The sequence below is a fragment of the Zootoca vivipara genome, chromosome 14, assembly GCF_965207765.1.
Source record: "Zootoca vivipara chromosome 14, rZooViv2.hap1.1, whole genome shotgun sequence".
NCBI classification, from domain to species: domain Eukaryota; kingdom Metazoa; phylum Chordata; class Lepidosauria; order Squamata; family Lacertidae; genus Zootoca; species Zootoca vivipara.
In genome coordinates, this window is record NC_142597.1 from 33,452,402 (window position 1) to 33,474,577 (window position 22,176).

Sequence of the window (22,176 nt, forward strand, 5' to 3'; positions counted from 1 at the left end):
CTACAAGAGATATCTCAAGCATGTGGTTTCAGTGCTACTAAAGCAGTGGTTTGGGGGCAAGGAATATCACTGAATATGAAACTTTTTTGATAGCAATTCACCCATTTCCGTCAGTCCCACCTTTCATGATAGCCTGCAGAGAAGCAACCTCTTCCTGCCATTGCCTCTTCACTTCATCAATAGCTTCCTGCTTTGTATTTTCAGATACTGTCGCAATGGCTTTAATATTCTCCATTTCAGCCTGGGCTTCCGTAAGCTGCGCTCGCAGTTGCTCCAGATCATCCTGAGCTGCCTGAAGTACTGCATTTTGCCTCTTCAGATCCTCTGAAATAAAAAGTAGTTCCACTTAAAAGCACAATACTGTACATTAATGCAGAGGTTCAAAGTGAAGCCAAGGGGACAGAACTCCTGCTGTTCCTCATTTTAGCCATAAATGAGCCTGTAAACTCTGTACTTAGTTTACTGCTTCATCTAACCAAGAGGATCACTGGCATCTCACTTATGCCTCTACCATACTAGGAGTGGTAAAATTTACCTAATGCTCAGCTATATTTCACAAAAATAATCATTCCTTTGACTACGAAACAGAACTTCCCAGTACAAGAACTTCTCCATTATATCACTGCCATACAAGTTCCCTTTCTCCCTTTAGGATTGGTGATATAAAGCTGGCATGGGAAGCCTCCAGTTCATGGGCCTAATCTGACTCACCAGGCCTCTTAATCTGTCCCTTGGGCAGAAGGCTACTCTTAGATTATTGGGTGATATGCAATAGATTGGGCAAAGCGGGGAGATTCTGAAGCACAATTGTTTTAACAATAGCAAGAAATTGATATTTTCCCACGTAAATTAGATGGATGAAATGGAGCACGCTAACTAGGAACAGACTTTGGTATGAAAGGAATATGAACTCATTCAGTTCTGGTACTGGTACTGATTCCTGTACAGAAATAAATGCCTAGTCTCGGAATATGCTCATAATATCCTGCTCTTTAAATCTAATGATATATTTTTGTTTGGTGGCTTTGGTTAGGGTTCTAGTACAAAATGAAGTAGATACAACAAGTCTGCCCACCCCTGTCACACACCTTCCTCTTAGGCCATGCCCCTCACTTGTACTATTTTGCAGCAAGTTCTCTCGGGAAGGGAAGGGAGTGTGAATGGGGTGCAAGGGTTGGTCCGGCCCACTTTGGGAACATGCCCCCCACTTTCCCTGAGAGATTTCAACATGTTGGCTGGGAGGGATGTTCCCCATCCCTGGTGTAAAAGCTTTCCCAAGCTTTCCATCTGTAAAGTGAAGTCCAAAGTAATATACAAGGAAGGAGTTCTAGACATATCAATGCTTATCATTAATGTAGTGGTTCAGGCTCCTTTGGAATTTCTAAGGGCACATATTTAGGAACCATGGAAATTTAAGTAGTATATCTAATTTGATAGGGGCATGAGTCAGACCTGTCTGTGTACTGTGACCAGGAGCTTGCCAAACTTCTACCAATATGCCCAGGGTGTATTTTACTCATAAAGCCACCAAAGTTTGAGTCTGGTCTCAGATCTTTTAGTTACCAGCTCTCTTTTCACTACCAACAAGGACATTCTTTGTCTCCAATCTTGAAGTCTGTGATACTACAGTCAACACAAAAACAATGAATACATTTCCTTAGTAGTCATGGCACTTCTATCCAAACAAATGGGATCATCAGCTCCCCATGGAGGTTTCAGGATGACACCAACATTTCCAATCAGTTGATGCTTCCTGAGGTGTTCTCTAAACGTGCACAAAGAAGCTGAGCTAAATATAGCTAGACATGTAACTAGATACATCAACCTAATCCACAGGTGTCCGGTGGTTTTACCCACATCAAGAGACAGAAGCAACGAATGCAAGCACTATATATCCCTATTTTAAGGTGTGATGTTCTGTGCCATCTCTATTCTGGTAGTGACTCATTTTGGAGTGCACGGTTGTGACATTCTGCAAGACAACAACGCATGTAGTTGAAACCCCAATGTGATAAAACACCACCAAATTAAAATAGCTTACTTGTTCACTTACTCTAAAGACCACATGAATGACTACAATTTCTACATTCAGTAAATTTAAGTATTACCTTCTTTAGCCAGATACAGCTCTTTAAATTTTGCCCTCTTTTGATTAAATTCCTGCTCACGGTGCTGCTTCGTGCGTAGAAATTCAGCATTGACTTTTTCCAGTTCTGCTACTCGTTGAAGGAGAGCTAAAAATGGGCCAATGGGGGGGAAAAAGGCACATGACCTTGACAATCAAACGAGCTGCATTTCATCACTTACTCACTAAGGCAAATTATTCTTCAGAAACGAACATGGCAAAAAGCATAAAGAGTTTGTCCAGATTGACAGCTTTGCCCTTGGCTAGTTTAATGCTTTTAGATACTAACTAGTTTGCAAGGCTAGCATAAGACATTTCACTGCCTGAGGCAAAAGATGAGATGTGCCCTTCCATTCAATAGTCTCTGGGTTGGCAAATGAACCTTGGTTTCACCAGTAGGACATGAACAGCATCCTCCAGTATGTCAGAAGGAGACAGGTAAGTTTTGGAGGAGTATAGCAGGCCACAGAACACACTTCGTCAAACTTCTGACTACCATTCTCTGCATCCCCAATACCTGGTGCCTGCGGCAGCTGCCTCACACTACCTAACAGTAGGGCTGTCCTTTGGGTTTTTTAAAGCAACAGATGCTCTTATGGACTACACCACCAACTCTAGCCCTCATGTCTTCCCCTGGGCTGGAAGGAACCAGCACAGGTTAGTATGAATCCTATCTGTCTCCCTGACTTTTAGCAATTATTTGACTTTTGAAAGATACCTCAAGGCAGCCCTGTACAGCGAAGTTTTTTAATGTTTGATGTTATACTGTGTTTTGATTTGTTAAAAGTTGCCCAGAGTGGCTGGGGCAACACAGTCAGATGGGTGGCATATAAATAATAGGTGGGAGGGAGGGAGGGATGTCCTGTCCTTTTTATAGTTATCATGTTGTGCCAAATCAATATACCTAACCCACTGCAAAGCCTTCACTTTGAAGCACACAAAGGACAAATTATGCAGGGTGCTAATCCTGTACACAAAAGCTGCATTTGCTTCTTCACTTACGTTAGGGAGGAGCCATAGCTCAGTGGTACAGTACATGCATTGCAGAAGGTCCTGGGTTCAATCCACAATAACTTCATTTTAAAAAGGGATAGGGAAAACTACTGCCTGAGACACTGGAAAACTGCTACCATATGGTATGTCAGGATGATTAGGTGCATTTTACATCCTTTTGCACCTCTCAGATCAAAATTTGTCAATCACTCTCAGTGTGGCAAAGCACTGTGCTGCAGCAAGCAAAACCTACCAGGAACTGACTTCTGTAATTTTCCACTGTGGAGTTTGTGACATGGCTACTATTACTTTGTAAAACATTGAAGCCCATTTTATTCTCTCCTACTACAGTATACATATCTGAATAAAGTGTTCTATTTGTTTCTTATTTTGCTTCTTTAATGCTGGTTAAAGACTGTAAAAATAAAGATTTTATTTTATTTGATTTGCTAGCACAATAAGAGACAGTACTGGGCTAATGGTCCAACTTAGTTCACCAACTGTGAACAAAAGTGAACATGACCATAGCTGGACATATTGCCACAACTGCAGCAGCACGTTTTCAAGTGTTAACAAAAGTTAACAGAATTATTATTAATACTACTACTGCTGCTACTACTACTACTTACTACTACAATTTCTTACCCGCTGTTCAACTTAAGGTCACTCTATTAACACCCCAAGAGGGCCTTGCTTCTCCCATGGCCACAGCCTTTGATTCCACCATAAATTAGGCATGGCTTTGCCTCTCAGCTGCCCAGTTAGCCTGCTTCTAGCTCGCACATCTTAACTATAGCCTTGTCTTTCTAACTACCAGAAATTTGAGTGAGGAGGGTCCACCCACTTACCCTCCGGCACAGAGCCACTTCTTTTGTTTACCTTAAAGAACCATGCTTAGGTCATTACCAATAAAACATGCCTGGCTATTCCAGCAATTGAATTCTTGTTGGATCGAGGAATTAGGATACCTTGGTAGAGGTATCCTAATTCCCATTGCATTTAGGAATTAGGATACCGGGTATAGCCTACCCCTCCTCCACCTCACAATAATACATCTCCAACCAATATTAAAAGTTCTAAGTCACACTAGGCAAGTAGATTAACCACAAAAAATTAACCAGCTTGTATCCTGTTTCTATTCTGAGCACCACCTTAGCTCCTGCTAAACCCTGCAGTAAAACTTTCAATTAACAAATGCACTTAAAGCACATTGAAGTATTAAATACCCATTTAATATATAATTGGGGTGATTCAGAAATGAGTTCATACAGTAATCATGCATGCTATCTTTATGAAGAGAAGCACCTCCACACCTATTCTATTCACTCAACTGTATCTCCTCTATGGTGCCTTTATCAACCACAGAGAAGGTGGCTGCTATCAGGAGAAGGCTGCTTTGCTCTACCCCCTGTTCTAGATGCCTTCATATGTAAGTACCTGTCAGAACTGTGAGGGGGTTTCTGGGTCTTTTAGGTCTGGTATAAAAGTTGGTGTACATGGATTGCTAGGTACTAACACCATCCACTTTTAGGCTACTAAAGGATAATATTAATTGACTTACGTATTAGTAAGCGTCATGCTCTCAAATTATCTTTTGATATGTTTTAAATTAGACCGGGCAACCTTTTTTTACCTGAGGGCCTGATTCCCTTGGGTACCTGCTTCTGGGCATCAAATACTCTGTGGGGGCTGGGGGCCAGAGACAACCTTGCCAGGTAGGCAATTTTCATAGGTAATTGGGACAGAGATACAGGCAGATTAGCTATCACAGGACTGCCCATTTAGGCCCTATCATGCCATGCACTATCTTATATTCCAAGCAGCTATCTCTGGGTTTTCATTCAATTCATTGAGAAACAAAAACACCATTATCACCACACTCCTTCTATCGACATCCTGGTCCCCTGCAATTCCCAAGGTATAAAGGAGCTGAGATTAAGAGACTTACTTAGGGCCACTCAGAAATACCAGGGTTAAACTAGACGAGGCTGGGGAACATGAGAACTCGAGCCAAAGTGACTTAGGAAAAAACATCCCAAAGCTAAGTAACTGTTCTGCCAAAATACGGTAGTATCAGACATGCATATTGAAATAGAGGACTGTCCCAAACCTCTCTGAACCATTTGAAATATGAAACAAAATTGGTGTCACTATTTATCTAGTTTTCCATCTTAATATTTGTGCAGTTGTACTCTCACAATTCCACAATGTATTACAATCTTCCATATGTAATTACAGTGGCTATGTATATAGTAAACAAAGCTTGGTAGGCCAAGGGCACTAATGCAATACCATCTGACTGAAACAGGAGACACAGAACAAGATGCTTTCTAAGCACTGGAATGAGGTTGCTATGGGGCCCAAAACTTATTTCCTATGATTCACAGTATCTCTTTCATTTTGCTTTGTTTTTATGTCCAAAAAAAAGCTTGTCATACCAGTTTCTCTGAAGCAGACTTCTTATTACTGGGAGCATTTGTACCCTGCTCTTCAGCCAAGAAGGCTCCCAGAGTGGCTTACATACAATTAATTAAAACAAGACAGTCCCTGACCACAGGTTTATAGTCTAAAAAAATACAACACACAAGACAAGAGGGAAAGGAAGGAACGAGGAAAAGAAATCAAACTCAGGCACTCGTTCGTAAATGGTTGTTCTTGTAATGACCAGCTTGCGTAGTTCAGTGGTAGCAGGTACCTGATGGAGCTGGGCTTTTGGCCAAGATGGTAGAATGAGCCCTGATTCCAACCTCTCCCACTGAGGCAGTCAGATGGAACAGCAGCTCCCAGGTGACACTTGAGGGACAGGAGGGCTGATGCAGCTGGCCTGTTCTAATTCAAGAATTCCTAACTACCTCTCTCTCTTTGCATAGACTCGAGCATGTCTTACCACCCAAAGTCTTAAATTCTACTTGAGCCCTCTTAACATGGAATCTGGAGGAGATATTGACCTCAGGAAGGAGACAAGCTGCAAAGAGGCTGGAAAAGAGAGAGAGAGTATAAAAGGAAGTGCAGTTCAGCTCACTCTGTTCACAGCTATTCAGGAGCCAAACAGTTGCTCAAACCCAGGATGGGGAACCTGTGACCCACCTGATGTGGCCGGATGGCAACTCCTATCATCCAATCATTGGTCAATCTGAACTGACATCTGGAGGGCTATAGGTTCCCCATCTCTGGTCTAGCTTTTGGCTAGGAAACACACACCACACACAACAACAACTTCCTTTATTATTCCCCTGGCCCTCAACTAGCCAGTTGGGTAGCACAAGAACCAATTTTTACTATGCTACATCTTAAAGATGTGTGCCAGCACCAGGATAAACACCAAATAAGGGAACTGGCTCACATCCCAAACCAAAATCCTCATACTCTAACCTAACCTAGAGAAGAGCTCTTTTTAAGTAGCAGTCTTCTTGTAAATTGGTTAAGCATAATGAAGTATGTTGAAACACTTTCTGAACTGTACTATGAGAAGTAACAACAGACTTCATTCCTCCCACAAGTTCTGAGTGATGCTTTTCAATTAATTTAGCAATTAAGAAAGTGTAGGTGAAAGAAGAGACTGAGAAAATGCTTATTCGAAAGCTAGATTTAGTTCAGGCACTTCAGTGCTAGACACAGCTCCAGTTTAAGCACACTCAGCATTTGTGCCTAATTAGAAAAACAAAATAAAATTCAGATTTAAAGAGTCTTTAGGTCAACTCCATCTTGGGAGTTAGGGGCTTCATGAATTCATGAATTTCCATTCTTTCAGTTTCATGAGCTCTCCACTCATGCTTTCTTGTCACACTCACTCCTGCCTGGAATCCAAATCTCAACTACCACTTCTTTCGAGGATGGAAGGAATGAGGAAGTAATTGCCTGACTGCCTAACTTTTGTTAGGGCAGAATCCTATGGCCTTGGAACAGCATCCTACTTGAAGCTCCTCCTTGCAGCTGTGGACACTACACAGAGAACATAAAGAAGATTTTCTGAGAGCATATCAGGTTAGATGAGAGATGCTATACTCTGGCCCTGAAGTAGGAACACTTGTTCTGGCCAAGACTGAGGACAAGGAAAACCACACCTTTAAAAAGGCATGAAAAGTAATAGTAGGAGAAACACTGTTTCCTCTCCACCTTCCATCCTGTTGACACGAGCCCAGAACAGCTCTGGATTTCATGGTCCTGGGGTTTTACTCCTTTGCCTGATTTGGAATGCTCTGCTTGTGAACTTACTTGGAGGAGGGAAAATAAAAGTCTTTCACATATGCAAAGAACAGGGAAACAGATGTTATAGATAGATAATGTCAGCTATACCCAATATATTTAAAACTGGCCAGATTTCAATGGCAACTATGCTAAAGTTTCTAGTTTTGCAAAGTACATGAAGGCTGCTCCAGAATTTAGGCACAGCTGATAAAATTATTTTTGAGCACAGTCTGATTCCAAATTCACAATACAGACATTTTTCCTGAATGCAGCAAGAACAAAACAAGCTATCACAAGTTCAGAACAACTTAAGTGTAGCTGGACCAAACATTCTGAATGAAGACTGTGAAAGCCATCTATTGAAACAATAGTCCAGAAGAGTAGCTGTGCTGGCTACAAAACAATGAGTTTTGTGCCACATTTAAAGGATGATAGATGTATTGCAGCACACCACACAGATGGCCTCCAGGCAACTGCAAGGTAACCAATGAATTTTTGTTGGCAATCTTCATGCACATCTTTCACACATAAAATCAAGGAGATTAGAGGTCACCCTATCAAGGAGATTAGAGGTCAAGGGTGACTTTGAAATCAGGAAGCAAAGATATAACATTCCAGAAGTATTGATCTACAGGCCATTTTATGCCAAAGCTGATAAACAAGTCTTGCCTTTGCCCAGCTGAGCCTTACTGAAGTATGCTAGGCCCTAGAGCACGGGTGTCAAACACAAGGCCCGGGGGCCAAATCCGGCCCGCCAGACCTCGTCATGTGGCCCGCCGAGCGCCCCAGCCAGCGGGACCCAGCAGTGGGACCTTGCTGCTGAAGCGCCACGCCAACAAAGCGCCACAAACAGCTGGGGCCGGGGAAATGCTTTTTGCCCTGGGTCCCTTTGCGCTCTTTTCTGGCGCTGAATCAAGGCGGCGACCCCCCCTTCCCTTTCTTTCTTCCTCTCTCTCGTTCTTATTCTTTCTTTCCCTCTCCTTCCTTCCTTCCTTATCTCTGTCTTCTCTCCCTCTTTCTTTTTCTTTCCTTCTTTATTCCTTCTTTCCTACTCTTCTTTCTCTCACCTCTTTCCTTCCTCTCTCCCTCCTGCTCCCTCTTTTCTTTCTTTCTTCCTTCCTTCCTTCCTTCCCAACTTTCTTCCTCTCCCTCATTCTTATTCTTTCTTTCCCTCTACTTCCTTCCTTCTTTCTCCCTTTCTGTCTTCTCTCCCTCTTTCTTTTTCTTTCCTTCTTTATTCTCTTCCTTATTTCCTACTCTTCTTTCTCTCCCCTCTTTCCTTCCTTCCTTCCTCTCTCCCTCCCACTCCCTCTTTTCTTCCTTCCTTCCTTCCTTCCTTCCTTCCTCCCCTCCCCCTCCCTCTCCCTCTCCCTCTCCCTCTCCTCAGAAACATAGGATGCTGCTTTATACTTCTAGCCCTTAAACCCTGGAACCAGGAGAGCAGCTTCAGTGAGTCAACCTCAGCCAGTCCCTTTGGTGAAGGGTGGTGGCTCACTGGCAGAACATCTGTCCTGCATGCAGAAGGACCCCAGCATCTCCAGGTACTAGTAGCTCTGCAAAGGTCCTGCATGAAACCCTAGAAAGCCTCCACCACCCAGTGCAGTTACCAAAAATCATTTTTCAATAAATTGTACAATAATTGTACATTTGAATATCTACTTGCCATTATTCTGACTATGTTTCTGCTTTCAGAGCTAGTTATTACTTACATTATTACAAAAACAGTAATAATTGAATGCAGTGACAATAATTTATGATAATAAAGAGTGGACACATAGTCCTACAGATACAACCGGCCCTTTGAGGGTGACCAAACTGCTGATGCGGCCCCCGATGAATTTGAGTTTGACACCCCTGCCCTAGAGCTATCAAATCATCATAGTCAGTACGATCCATAAGATACCATTCTGTATCTCTCTGGGATCATGCAATAGGACCACTATGATAATCCCAACCCCCTCAATTACATCATTCATTTACCTACATGAACCCTGTATTGTGCTTCTGCCTCAAATTATTTATGACTGAAATAGACAGAATAGATTATTTGCTTTCCATCTCATAGACAATTTTGCCCAGTAACTGCCAGCATTTGCTTCTGGAAAACTCTCAGCATTTGCAGCAGAAAGCATGTTTACTCAAAAAATAAAATTTATTCATCCCTTTAAAGCCTCAGGATGAAAGGAAGCAAGTGTCTGACATGTGAGAGAAAGGCTCTCCTCTGTCAAGATTCCCTAGCAGCATGAAGGCATGGGAAGCCCTTAACCATCTCCGAAGTTTGTACTGTACTATAAACTACTTGCCCATCTCAGCTACCTATGTAAACTGGCCCACGAATTAAGTGAGAACATTTACTAACAGCAGGAAGATTCTGTTTCGTTTAGTTTTCTTCTTAATAAAAATTAGACTTGCCTCCCAAAAAGGCCTAGAAGAATATATTCTCACCCACAATTCAGATTTCAAATGGGCTATGGTATCACAGTTGGACACTTCTGCTCCCATCACCCTTTTGGTTCTCAGTTATGAGGATTTATGTACACATAATCATTCAAAGGGATGATGAATCTATATTGCTTTTCTTGTCAATCTCCCTTTGCTACCATAGCTCAAAATTGTGTAACAGTCTTGGGTGGTTTTCATAGTGTAGGAGGCAATAAAAAAAATAGGTTAGAATGGATTTTCATGTCATACAGTAACTTGAGTCGTCTCTGTCAAAACAGTTAATGGGTAAAAGAAAGTCCCTCAGGGCTTGTATTAACAAGGATAATGATCTAGATTAACTAAAGATTTGGAATGAAATCATATTAATCTCTGTATGAACATTCAGTTTAGAGGTGAAACAATTTGAGTTCGCCTGATTTAACTCAGAGAAAAAACATGAATATTCAGAGCAAGGCCAAATTAACTGGATAATGCTTTGTGTGTTTTATATGTGAATTGCTACCAGATAATTTGCTTTGCATTGCTTTGCCTTCCAGCAATGTACATGCGCTTCTGTGTCATTCCTGCTCCCACAGCAGACCCCTTTGCCCCCCTTGATTCTGTATTCTTCTATAATACCAGGCCAATGCAACTGCATAATCATATACCAAGCAGGGAGAAAACACACACAGGGGCTGATCACTCATTCCAAGACAACAGCAATAGCAAAGGCCCATATATGATACATGCACAGCTATTCCTAAGAACACAAGGATCCTACAGAGGGACGAGAGGAAGACAGTTACTGATGTAGTATTAAATGACTGTGAGGGAGCTGGTAGCATCCATGCTTAGAAAGATCAGAACTTCAGCAACCAACCCATTTACTTTGTAGCAGCTCCATGAATGCCAAACAATTCCACAACCTATATATTATACAGTGGTACCTCCGGTTATGAACTTAATTCATTCCGGAGGTCCATTCTTAAGCTGAAACCGCTCATAACATGAGGCACGCTTTCACTAAGCGCCTCCCGCTGCTGCCGCGCTGCCAGTGCACAACTTCCGCTCGCATCCCTGGGCAAAGTTTGCAACTGGGGTTCCCTCACTGCGAGAAGCAAGGCTACAGGGAACCAGGCAGAGGGCCTTCTCAGTAGTAGCACCCACCCTGTGGAACGCCCTCCTGACTAATTACCTGACATTTAGAAGACATCTGAAGTCAGGGAAGTTTTTAATGTGTGGCATTTAAATGTGTGGCATTAATGTGTGGCATTAATGTATTTTAAATCTTTGTTGGAAGCCGCCCAGAGTGGCTGGGGAAATATTTATTATTATTATTATTATCATCATCATCATCTACTTCTGAGTTAATGGAGCTCATAACTCGAAGCGTTCGCAAGGAGGACGGTACATAACACGAGGTTCCACTGTACTGGGTTAGTCTATAAGCAAATAGGTGGGCAGAGGGTTGTCCATGCATCAGTAACAATCCAGTTAAGGTCAAACAAAATATTCAGGGGAAACAACATGGGTGTGTGTGGAAGTACTAACCTTAAAATCAGAAACAGCTTACATACCTGTCATGAGGTTCCCTTTGGATAAATTACTAAACTGCTTTGTCCTTCCTATAGGCAGCAAACCAAGCTACATAACCATCACTAGAGTTAGGAGTCTTGTTCCCAATCGCAGCTCTCTATGTCATTTCCCATACTGTTCCAGAGGGTACCCCAGACCTCAAAAGACGTTTTGAGAGGCACGAGGGGCGGGGTGAGCTGGGAAAAAATCAAGAGCAGCACACGGAAACACCGTTTACCTTCCCGCTGTAGCGGTACCAATTTATCTACTTGCATTTTGACGTGCTTTTCAACTGCTAGGTTGGCAGGAGCTGGGACCGAGCAATGGGAGCTCACCCCGTCGTGGGGATTCAAACTGCCGACCTTCTGATCAGCAAGCCCTAGGCTCTGTGGTTTAACCCACAGCGCAACTCACATCCCTTCCTGATCACTAGTAGCTACCTGGTATTTTGCAAGAGATCTAGGACAGTCAACTCGCCCAGTGACCAGAGGTTACAAACTATGACAAGCTATAATGCAGCAGCTTGCAAGATATGAAGATAGTTGAATATGATGTCTTGTTATTTCAACAGCATAACTGTCTTTGTTCCTCTTTTAAATCACAGTGGGAGTAATAAAGTTGAAAATGAGGTTATACTAACAATAATATAATGAGCAGAGACCAAGAAGGCCACAAACTGCTTTCTAGCCAACTCTTACATCAATGTAGAGAATCTTTGTATTTTTGTTTAAGTACAAGAATGCTTTGCTTCATGTGTGCCAGTACAAACTGTATTATGCTGTCCTGGATCATTAGGCAAACTAATAATAGATAAGCAAAAAACAAGGGTCATACTGCCTTACAAAGTATATTTATGGGTTCTCCTGAAGAAAAATACATCTATAGGGTACAGTACCTCAGGTTAAGAACTTAATTCGTTCTGGAGGTCCGTTCTTAACCTGAAACTGTTCTTAACCTGAGGTACCACTTTAGCTATTGGGGCCTCCTGCTGCCGCTGCTCTGCCGCTATGCGATTTCTGTTATCATCCTGAAGCAAAGTTCTTAACCCAAGGTACTATTTCTGGGTTAGCAGAGTCTGTAACCTGAAGCGTCTGTAACCGCGTCTGTAACCTGAAGTGTCTGTAACCCGAGGTACCACTGTACAGTACTGGCGTTCTTTTAAAGTAACAGCCACGGGACAACAGTTATCACAATTTTCTTAAACATATTACAAACAGCTAACTCACCTGCATAGGGGCTTTCATAAGACAACTTTATATTTCGCAGTGCAATAATATGATAAAAAACAAGTAAAAATAGTTGCAGGAGAAAGGGGCAAGCTTCTTATCCAAGGGATCAAAAATCTGGTTATTCAATGCTTTTTATCCAAAGGAATAACTTGATACTTGCTCAAATGGATCCAGTCATTTGTAAAGGTTCCTTACAAATGACTTTCACGTAAAAAGTGTTCAAGAGCAAGAAAAAAGAGGCCTAAGAACTTTCAATGTGGTATTTCCAACTTATAACCACATGCTAAACCACTCAGTAGGAGAAGGAAGGATGTTTCAGTTTTTGTGTTTACCAATCTGCTTCTGGTTATGAACTGAAAACTTTAAATTCTATACAGTCAATGTTCAAATTCACAGATTTGCAGAGGATCCTAAAGAAACAAAGATTTTAGCTGGATCTTCAGTTTTCTGCATTTCCTTCCTATCCCTACAGGCAAACTGTTCCTGATCTCTCTGTGTTTCCTTCCTGACTTTGTCAAATAAATTAAAAACTTAGTGGTGATTTTTTTGAAATTACACCATACAGAACTACTTACTGTAATTGAAACAATTCATTCCACACATGAATTTTATATTTCCCTGGCACAGAATAGAAATCAACAGATCAGAACCTTGCACTTTAAAATCAATAGCTTTTCCTTTCAGTTTGGAACCCTATGAGCATCAGCTCTAACTTCATTAATTCCTAAGAGAAAGAATGCTGTTGTCATTGTCCTTGAACACCTGATAGCTTTGGAAAAAGATGCACTTTCTTAGAGATAAACATGTTTCCATAGGTTACTGGAATCTAAGGATTAATATGAACAGCCCCACCTCCCTCCCACCCATTTGTCTGAAAGAAGTTTATCAAGAAGACAAACCTTTCAAGTTACAGCCCAAACCCCAATTGTCTATTTGCCACTGCAAGGCTGAATAGAGCTTGTCCACTGCCCAAAATAACTGGCTGATACCAGCAAACTACTGTACCCTTAAAGCACCATATCATGAAAAGCAAGAGGCTACAGACTAAAACTACAGGAGTGAAAAAATACACAATGTTTCTCATTGTGGGGAAATTGTCACTTGAGGACAAAAAATGCATACCCCAGCTGCAAAGTCATCATCAACAGAGGAAGAGGGGAGAAGCAAGTCTGCTAAACCAAAGATTCAACAGTACAGTATTTATCTCAGTCTTTATCATGTGCTGTCTTATGTGAAGATCTGGACTTTCCATGGCTGCGAGGAGTTGCATCCAATGTCAGTCCTACTCAGAGGAGACCCATTTTAATTAATGGACATGACTAACTTAGGTTTATCAACTTCAGTGGGTCTGCTCCAATTAGAGTTGGATATAGTACAGTTTATTTCCATTTGAATGTTTACCATATTATTATTTAAATGTGCAGACCACATTTAACATCCAAACATCAGAGTAGCATTTTATTTTCACACCAGCTCTGAAAGGTAGGTTATGGTAACAGGAAAATGACTTGTTCAAGTGTCTTCCCAAATGAGTTTCATGGCCCATCAAATTATTTTGCAGCTGCTAAGCCTTCCATGCTGCCTCATCCAAAATGTCAGCCCAAATCCAGTAAGCCCAGGGACAAATGAGCATACATTTGACACCATGCATCACATCAGGAGCTGCTTTTGACATTCCTGAAGTTGCTTTGATAGCTTCCAGGGCGACTCAGTAGAGCTGCTGAAAAGTCCTGATGTATGCAAGAATCATCCTGCTCTCTTCTTTGGACTGAAGTCATACTATCTATATCATTGTTCAAAACTCCCATTGTTCTAGGCGCATTTTGCGACAGGGAATTTCATTACCACAAGCAGTTTCTGTGCTCTGAGCGCAGTACTATGCCTAAGATTTCAGATTAAAACTGCAGAGAGCTGCAGTTCATTCATTTTCAGCTTTGTATTCTTGTTATAAAAAAGCACGCCTAGACATTTCATTGTTGTGCCCATAACCTGGATTTAAGGTGCCATTTAGCTTTCATATCTCAGTTTCTAACACTGATTTATATCACTGTTACACACATACACCATACAATTGCTTAGTACTAATTAAACTGCTCACATACAGCAATCATCTATGGAGGCATGGTGGAAAATTGCACTCAACTAGAGAGGGACAGGCTTCCTTATTTCACTTTTCCCAGTACATAGAAAACCTTTGGCCGGAAATCCTGTGAATCCATCATTAAGACTCTGATCTTTGTCCATTATTTCCTAGCAAAAACAGGAACACACTCTATACATGGTTTTCTTTAACTCCACTTTATCCCCACTATCACCATGATATATAAGCAACTGCACAAAATGTATAGGCAATTGCACAAAGAGCACAGCAAAAGCATCCATCAGAAACATTTCTCTATTTAGAGGAATATAAGATCATCTGTAGTAATGATTACCTCTGGGCAACCTCCAGTGGAAGAATGAAAGGCAGAGAGGAGATAGTATGCACAAGTTCCCTAGAACTCCTGATCAGAAAAAGGGCTCAGGATATGTAGCACAGAGTGCTGACAACTGTTTCTCACTGGCAAAGGCAGGGAGGGGTGGAGAGCAAGCAAGAGCACAAGTTCCTGCTGTCTTTCTCTCTCCTAGGCTAGAACCCTACACTCTAACTCTAGGGGAGGGAGACAGAGCAGCCACTGCTATAAAAACACAGCACAGTACTAATGACAGTTACCTCTAATGGCTAGCTGCCCAAGCTTCTCAGTGCATGGGAGAGACTCTGGAGAGCAAGCAAAGGATTGAGGTTGAGGGGGTGGAAGATCTGATTTTTCTCTCTCTTAAAACACCCAGTCACATTACAAATAACTGGACAGCAGCAACAGCAGGAAGAGATAACTACAGAACTTGTGAGGATGGGTCTCAGAATCACCAGCTCATAATAATATGGAATACATTGTTTCCCCCCTCCCAAGCAGGGCTAGCCCAATACGCTTTGGCACCTGAGGCAGATCTAAAATTATTCCCCACTGCCTGTCAAGGAGGAAGGAGTAAGGGAAGATCTACATCAGAAAAAAGGGGGAAAGAAAACCAACATCAGGATCTGCTGCCCCAGAGGATCCTGCCAACCGAAGCAGTCGCCTCACCTTGCCTCATGGATGGGCCGGTCATACCCCCTAGTAATTATAGAGAATGATAAAGCTTTTACATAAAGGCTGCAGTACACCCAGGGAAATTCTCTCCTGCTTTTGCATAGCACCCTGAAGATATCCTGAAGTAAGCCGTTGGACAAAATTGTTGCTCTTCTTCAGGAGATGGTAAGAACAAAATCCACATTTTCCGATAAAGAAGTTGCTTTTGCTATGAAAGCAATTATAAGACAAAAAGATCTGCTGCATACTTCACTTTTATTCTTTGGATATTGCTTTCCAGCATTGCAAAAAACCCAAAATATCAGAAAACTAGAAAATACTGCAAGATGGAATGCTCTTGTTTCATCCACCCAGCCATGCCCTCATCCATGATAGGTACTTCATTTCATCTCCCTTCTCACCTGGTTTTTCTTTTTCTCTCCCAACAGTCTGTCAGCAGTCCACTGCCACACTCAGTTCCTACTAAACTGTTTTGGCAACAACAACAAATACACCCCTTAGCACTTTTCTTCTTCTTTTTGGTACTTTTGCAAACATTGAGGCTTCCCTAAAGTCCGCTAATATTTCTCTCTTGTGCATAGATAGTGCCATTTTGGCTACATGAAGATACACATTGACCTCTAAACTACAGAAACAGATTTGGGAAAATGAAACACAAATGGGGCAAACCAATCTCAGAGGTAGAAAGTGGGATAGTCATTATAATAGCTGCAAAAATCCTCAAAAAAACCAGTGCAACGGTGGGAATGATTCCCCACCCCACACCTCAAGGATCAGGAGAGGGACTGTGGACAGTTTGAGCACTGCATTTCAAAAGCATTCCAAGCACCTTGGAAATGCAGCAACAAACTGATATACTGCAGACTTACTCCCTGAAGAAGGGAGAAGGGGGCTTGTGTTGCTGCTGCTTTTCCAAATACTTTGGAAGAGCAATTTGACTGTAGGAACAATCCTTACCTCACCCTGCTATATCCAGGTCCAAGTTTGGAGTTGAGGAAGAGAATAGAAGATTGCCCTTGACATTGTATATGGGGACATAGCACTAAGCCAGGGACACAAGCCTGTTCTTTGGGAGAGAGCAGGTTGCTAGCGACCACAAATTTTTGGTTGGCCAGCAAGGCCCACAAAAATTTCTGAATCACAAACACAATAAATCTATGAAGCTCCAATCAGTCATAACAAGCAACTTCACATAAAATTCATTTAACTTTCTCCACTTAATTGCTTCACAAGAACAACGAACTGAATGCATATTAAATCCTGTGATTCACTCAAATGAAACACTTCATTTCAGCTTGAAAAGAGACAAGAAGTTCAGCCAACATGCTGCTATAGTAGTTTTACATGCACTGCTACCCCAATCACCTTGGGGAGAAAACAGGGACACTTGAAGCCAGGATTGACCCAAAACAGGTGGTGGTGATGGCAGGGAACAATTTTGTGAGTGCTGGCCTCTCTTCGGGAGAAGCACGCCAGGGAGCAATTGCTTGCCTCAGAACCATGCAAATGGTGGCAGGGTACCAACCCCCATCCCATCATCATTTGACATTCTGGGGGAAATTATGCATGAAGTCCAGCTCTCTGTGAACTAGTGCAACCAACTGCTGTGATATACAAGAGATGGGTGACCACAGCAGATGCTGGGCAAGCACCCTTCTCAAGCCTAATCTGCAGGTCTGAATTACATCCACCACCCTGAAATAGATTGTGCAATGCCCTGAAACTCTAAACAGAATGATGATATCAGTATGCTTCAAATAAATAAAATTCACATTGCAAGATGACCTGTACACGGCCACCACTACCATCTAACACTGTATACCAGAACCCGTAAATAGCTACCCACCTGTGGTGTCACCTTCAGGCAGGTAGGCAGGGAAACTCTTAAACTGTGGTTCTTCCTACGGCCTTTTCAGGCCACCCATGTGCAAAAAATGACTAATCTATACGTGTGGGCTGGCAAGTGAGTAACTTTTATAAACTTAGGCTGAAGGAGTTACAAAGCTGGGCAGTACCGTAGCTGAATCTTCACATATCTCTTACCAGTAACTCAGATAATGTTGCTTGTAATCCTGACCATTTGGTCCTGCTGGCTGGGGCTGAGTCCAATGACATCTGGAGCGCAACAACAGGTTCCATGCACCTGGGCTAGAGTGCCAGACTACAAATGGGGAGATCTAGATTCCGATCCACACAGCTGTGAAACTCACTGGGATGACCTTGTGGTTTGTCACCATCTCTCTTGCCCAACCTACCCCATAGGGTTATTCTATAAGGATAAAAGTTGAGGAAAGAACTATGCATGCAGTACAGTACTGAATTCACTGGGGGAAAGTGGGGGATAAAGTATGGTTTTGTGCCCTCATGAGTCACTCCAACTGGAGCCACTGAAAATTTTAAAAATCATATAAAAATGTTTAAAGGATGTGATAATGTCAAATTCTTATTCTAAACCAATAAAAAAACCTTCTGGTCCAGTTAGCATTCAACAGAGGGTTTTGAACAACAGTTCTGGTCCTGTTGCAGGCACATTAAGAAGCTCCAAAGAAAAGACTACCTTAAGGATCTTTACATTCTGGTATAAATCGGCTAGGTGAGGGCCAATAAATGGAAGCTTATTCCAGACAAGACAGAGGTGGTTCTGATCAGAAGGGAACAGACTGCAGAACAGGGATGCAGTCCATTTGGGATGGGATAGTACTTCCCTTGAAGAATCTGGTTCACCATCTGGAGGTACTATTGTATTTGGATACACAGGTGGCAGTGATGGCCCAAAGGGCCTTTGCCCATCTTAGGCTAGTATGCATCATTTGTGAGGATGTCAGGAATGGCTACAGGAATGTATCCTTTAATTACAGCCAGGATAGATTATTGGAATGCACCCTATATGGGTTTCCTTTTGAAGAGTGTTAGGAAACTTTAAGTGACCCAGAAAATGGTTGCAAGGATGTTAATGGGCCCATGGGATAACATTACACAAGCCTATCCAGCCTGGTGGTCTCTAGGATGTGCTGGCTGTGGATGAATGGAGTTTTAGTCCAAAACTAGGCACCAGTATGGTGAAGACTGTAGCAGTGATTCTTCAACATCAACTTCGTTGGACTGGTCATGTTGTGCGGATGCCTGATGCTCGTCTTCCAAAGCAACTACTCTATTCCGAACTTAAAAATGGAAAACGGAATGCTAGTGGTCAACAAGAGAGGTTTAAAGACTGTCTCAAGGCAAATCTTTAAAAATGTAGTGTAAACACCGACAACTGGGAAACACTGACCTGCGAGCGCTCCAGTTGGAGAACAGCATTCACCAAAGCTGTCATGGACTTTGAAGACACTCAAACTCAGAACGCAAGGGAGAAACATGCTAAGAGGAAAGCATGCTGTGGAAGTACGTGAGGGTCCAGAATTGGCCTCCACAGTCACTTACGGACTCATTGTTAAAACCGTGTTTATGGAAGACAATCTTACTCTGCTAGGAGTGATCGCCAAAGAAGAAGATACCTACCCAGTATCAGCTGCACTGGTTGCCAATTTGTTTACAGGTTTCACAGTGTTAGTAATTCCTTTTAAATCCCTAAGTGGCTTGCGTCCTGGATACCTGAAGGACCACCTTCTCATGTAATAGGCTGCCTACTGCCTAAGATCTGATGAAGTAGTCCTTCGCACTCTCCTGCCTATGGTGGAAGCACCATTTTCCGTTATGAGGTACTTTGTAATGTATATTATTTGATGAGTAGGGTAGATATTCTCATAGAAATACATCCATATTGCCATGACAGGTATTGTCAGTCACATAACCCTAAACTCTGTGTTGCTACTTGATTCTCAGGTACCAAGTGTTCTGCACTGTTTGCTAGCTCTGCCCTTTTCTTGGGAAGAGACAGCTGACCATTGTATCACTCTTCAGGATTAATGCAATTTACTCTACCATGGGGCTGCATTTGAATGGTGTGAAGAAATTACCTATGATCCAGGATGCAGCAGCTAAACTCCTGCCCATTGTAGCCAGAGAGAACATTATGTAGCTATTATTAAGGAAGAACACTACAGTCGTACCTTGGTTTTCGAACAACTTCTTTTTTGAACATTTTGGTTCCCAAATGCCGCAAACCCAGAAGTGAGTGTTCTGGTTTGCGAACTATTTTTGGAAGCCAAATGTCTGATGGGGCTTCTGCAGCTTCCGATTGGCTGCAGGAGCTTCCTGCAGCCAATCAGAAGCCGTGCTTTGGTTTCCGAATGTTTTGGAAGTCGAACAGACTTCTGGAACGGATTCTGTTCGACTTCCATGGTACGACTGTATTCCCCATTTGCCTTCATGTTAAATTTAAAGTGTTAGTAATTACACTCAAAACATGACATAGTATTTGTCCTTTATCAAATATGTCTCCCACACCTGCATCTTCTAAAAATCTGCAGATGAAGCCCTGCTCTATGTGTCTTCACTGGTGGAGATGTGTAAAGTGGTAGTTTTTCTGTTTTGGCCCGGAGTCTTTAGGAACTCAATCCTTTGGGCCTGTCCAATTCACTCCTCGTTTTAGAACAATTGTTAAGACCTTCCTGTTTCAGAAGTCTTTTTTTTTATTGAACAGTAGCAACAACTTTTATTGCATTGTTAGTTTAGTCTGATTTGTTGGTTTTACAATCTATTGTTTTAGAGCCATTTTACTTTTCTGTTAATTATTGCAAACTTCTTTGAGAGCCCAGCAGTAGTGGATAAGCGGAATAAGGATACGTACTGCATAAGAAGAAACTTGCTAGATCAGGTCAAAGGCCCACCTGGTTCAACCCATGTGTTCTGACAGTGGCCAGCCAGATGCCTACAGAAAGCCCTAAGACATAACCTGACTGAGCACAACAGCACTCCAGCACTTGTGGTTCACTGCCCTCAAAGGTGGAGGCAGAACATTAATTCTATCCTTATCCTCCATTAATTTGTGTAATCCTCTTTTAAAGCCATCCAAGTTGCTGGCCATCACTACATCTTGTTGAATGGAATTATGGGAGCAAAATCCACAGTTTAAATGTGTGCTGTGTGATGAAGCACCTTGTCTGTCCTAAATCTTCTAACATTCAGCTTCATTGGACAGCCCTGGGCTCTAATATCAAGAGACAGGAAGAAAAATGCCTCCCTGTCCACTTTCTCCACATCATATAGAATCTTATGCACTTCTATCATGCCCCTCATTACCTCACGTTTTCCTAAAGAGCTGCAAGTAACATAAATATGTTGTGTTGTGTTCTGTTGTATTATGCATAATATAAATTTTCTTTTAATGTAAAAATATGTAGCTGATGTAGCTTATGATAGCACCACATAAAATTTGATTTTCAAAAATTGGGCACTTCCTTATCCAGGTAAATCCCATTAGTACACTTCAATAGTAGTGTCACACCAGCTAAAATAACTGCTGTTTCATTGTACAGAAAGAACACTTCTGCTACCACATGGGACTTGCATGTATGCACGCACACACACTCTTCCTTCACACTCACACTTCTCCCTCAAAATTCAACTCCACAACCTAACTCTACAGTCTTTTGACTCTTGTTACTCTCCAAGAAGAATTCATCCACTGGATCTGTCTTGTTCATTTCACCAAAGGCTTACAGGTCAACCACAACTTCAGAAACATGGGATAACCCAGGGCTGCAGATGTGCAACTGCCAACAGGATGAAGCTGAAGGAAAAGGGAACTGAGGCTGCCCACTGTGCAGAAGGGGGAAAGCTTGAAGTGTTTGTTGCATGGAACATTAGGCTCATTTTTGCACAGGGCTTAGTAGGCTAAATCTGTAGGCTGTACAGTATAGTATACAGTAGGCTGTAATTGGCTGCAAAAAAGGGGTGGTGGTGGTGGAATATTTTACCAGCAATGGTTTTAAGATCAACTGTAATTTTAATGTTGGATTTCCTATCCACAAAATGTGATTCTTTTAAGGTGTTACAAACTCAGGAGATTCGTCATGAGGGGAGTAAGACAGAAAAACACAGAGCGCTTGAGGTGAGGATTGAAGGGAGTAGCTACTGCGGGTATAAACCAGTAGGCTGGGGGGGGTGTAGAATTGCAATGTGATGCCTGTAGTGGTGGAGCAGGAAAATGATAAATTACTGGGTGAGAGAGAGAACGAACGAGTAAAGCACAAGATGGGGGAGAGAAACAGTCAAAGATAGGATGAAACTGATAAGGAGAAACCAGTAGGCTGGTGGGGGGGGGTGCATAGAAGTAATTGCCTTTGGCGGCGTGGGGGGGCAGGAGAAAGATAAATTACAGGGCGGGGAGGATAAAAGAGAAATAAAATAAAGCACGAGACAGGGGAAAGACTGATAAGGAGATAGCACTGCGAGGAAGGGGGAGGGAGAAGTAAGGGTTAGGGAAGCAAAAGGAGTTACATGGGGATGTCTGTCGTGGTGGGTCAGGAGAAGGAGATACTGTACATTACTGGCGGGGGGGGAGAGAGAAGAAAAAAGTAAAGCACGAGATGGAGGGGGTGAAATAGTCCTGTGATGTGGAGGGAGGAGACTG

The 22,176-nt window shown here is 42.3% G+C and overlaps 1 protein-coding gene across 4 annotated transcripts in view; it reads right to left on the minus strand.

Moving 5' to 3' along the window:
* The window catches only part of RABEP1 (rabaptin, RAB GTPase binding effector protein 1), a 49,051-nt gene that overhangs the window by 26,428 nt on the left and 447 nt on the right, over nucleotides 1-22,176 (minus strand). For 2 of the 4 annotated variants that reach the window (XM_035138816.3, XM_035138815.3), the window contains exons 2-3: nucleotides 2,109-2,234; nucleotides 121-324 (exon numbers count right to left, since the gene is read on the minus strand). In XM_035138816.3, coding sequence (XP_034994707.3) covers nucleotides 121-324; nucleotides 2,109-2,234 — 330 coding nt within the window. The remainder of the gene's footprint in view (nucleotides 1-120; nucleotides 325-2,108; nucleotides 2,235-22,176) is intronic. The other 2 variants (XM_088657753.1, XM_088657751.1) reach the window with 1 other exon arrangement.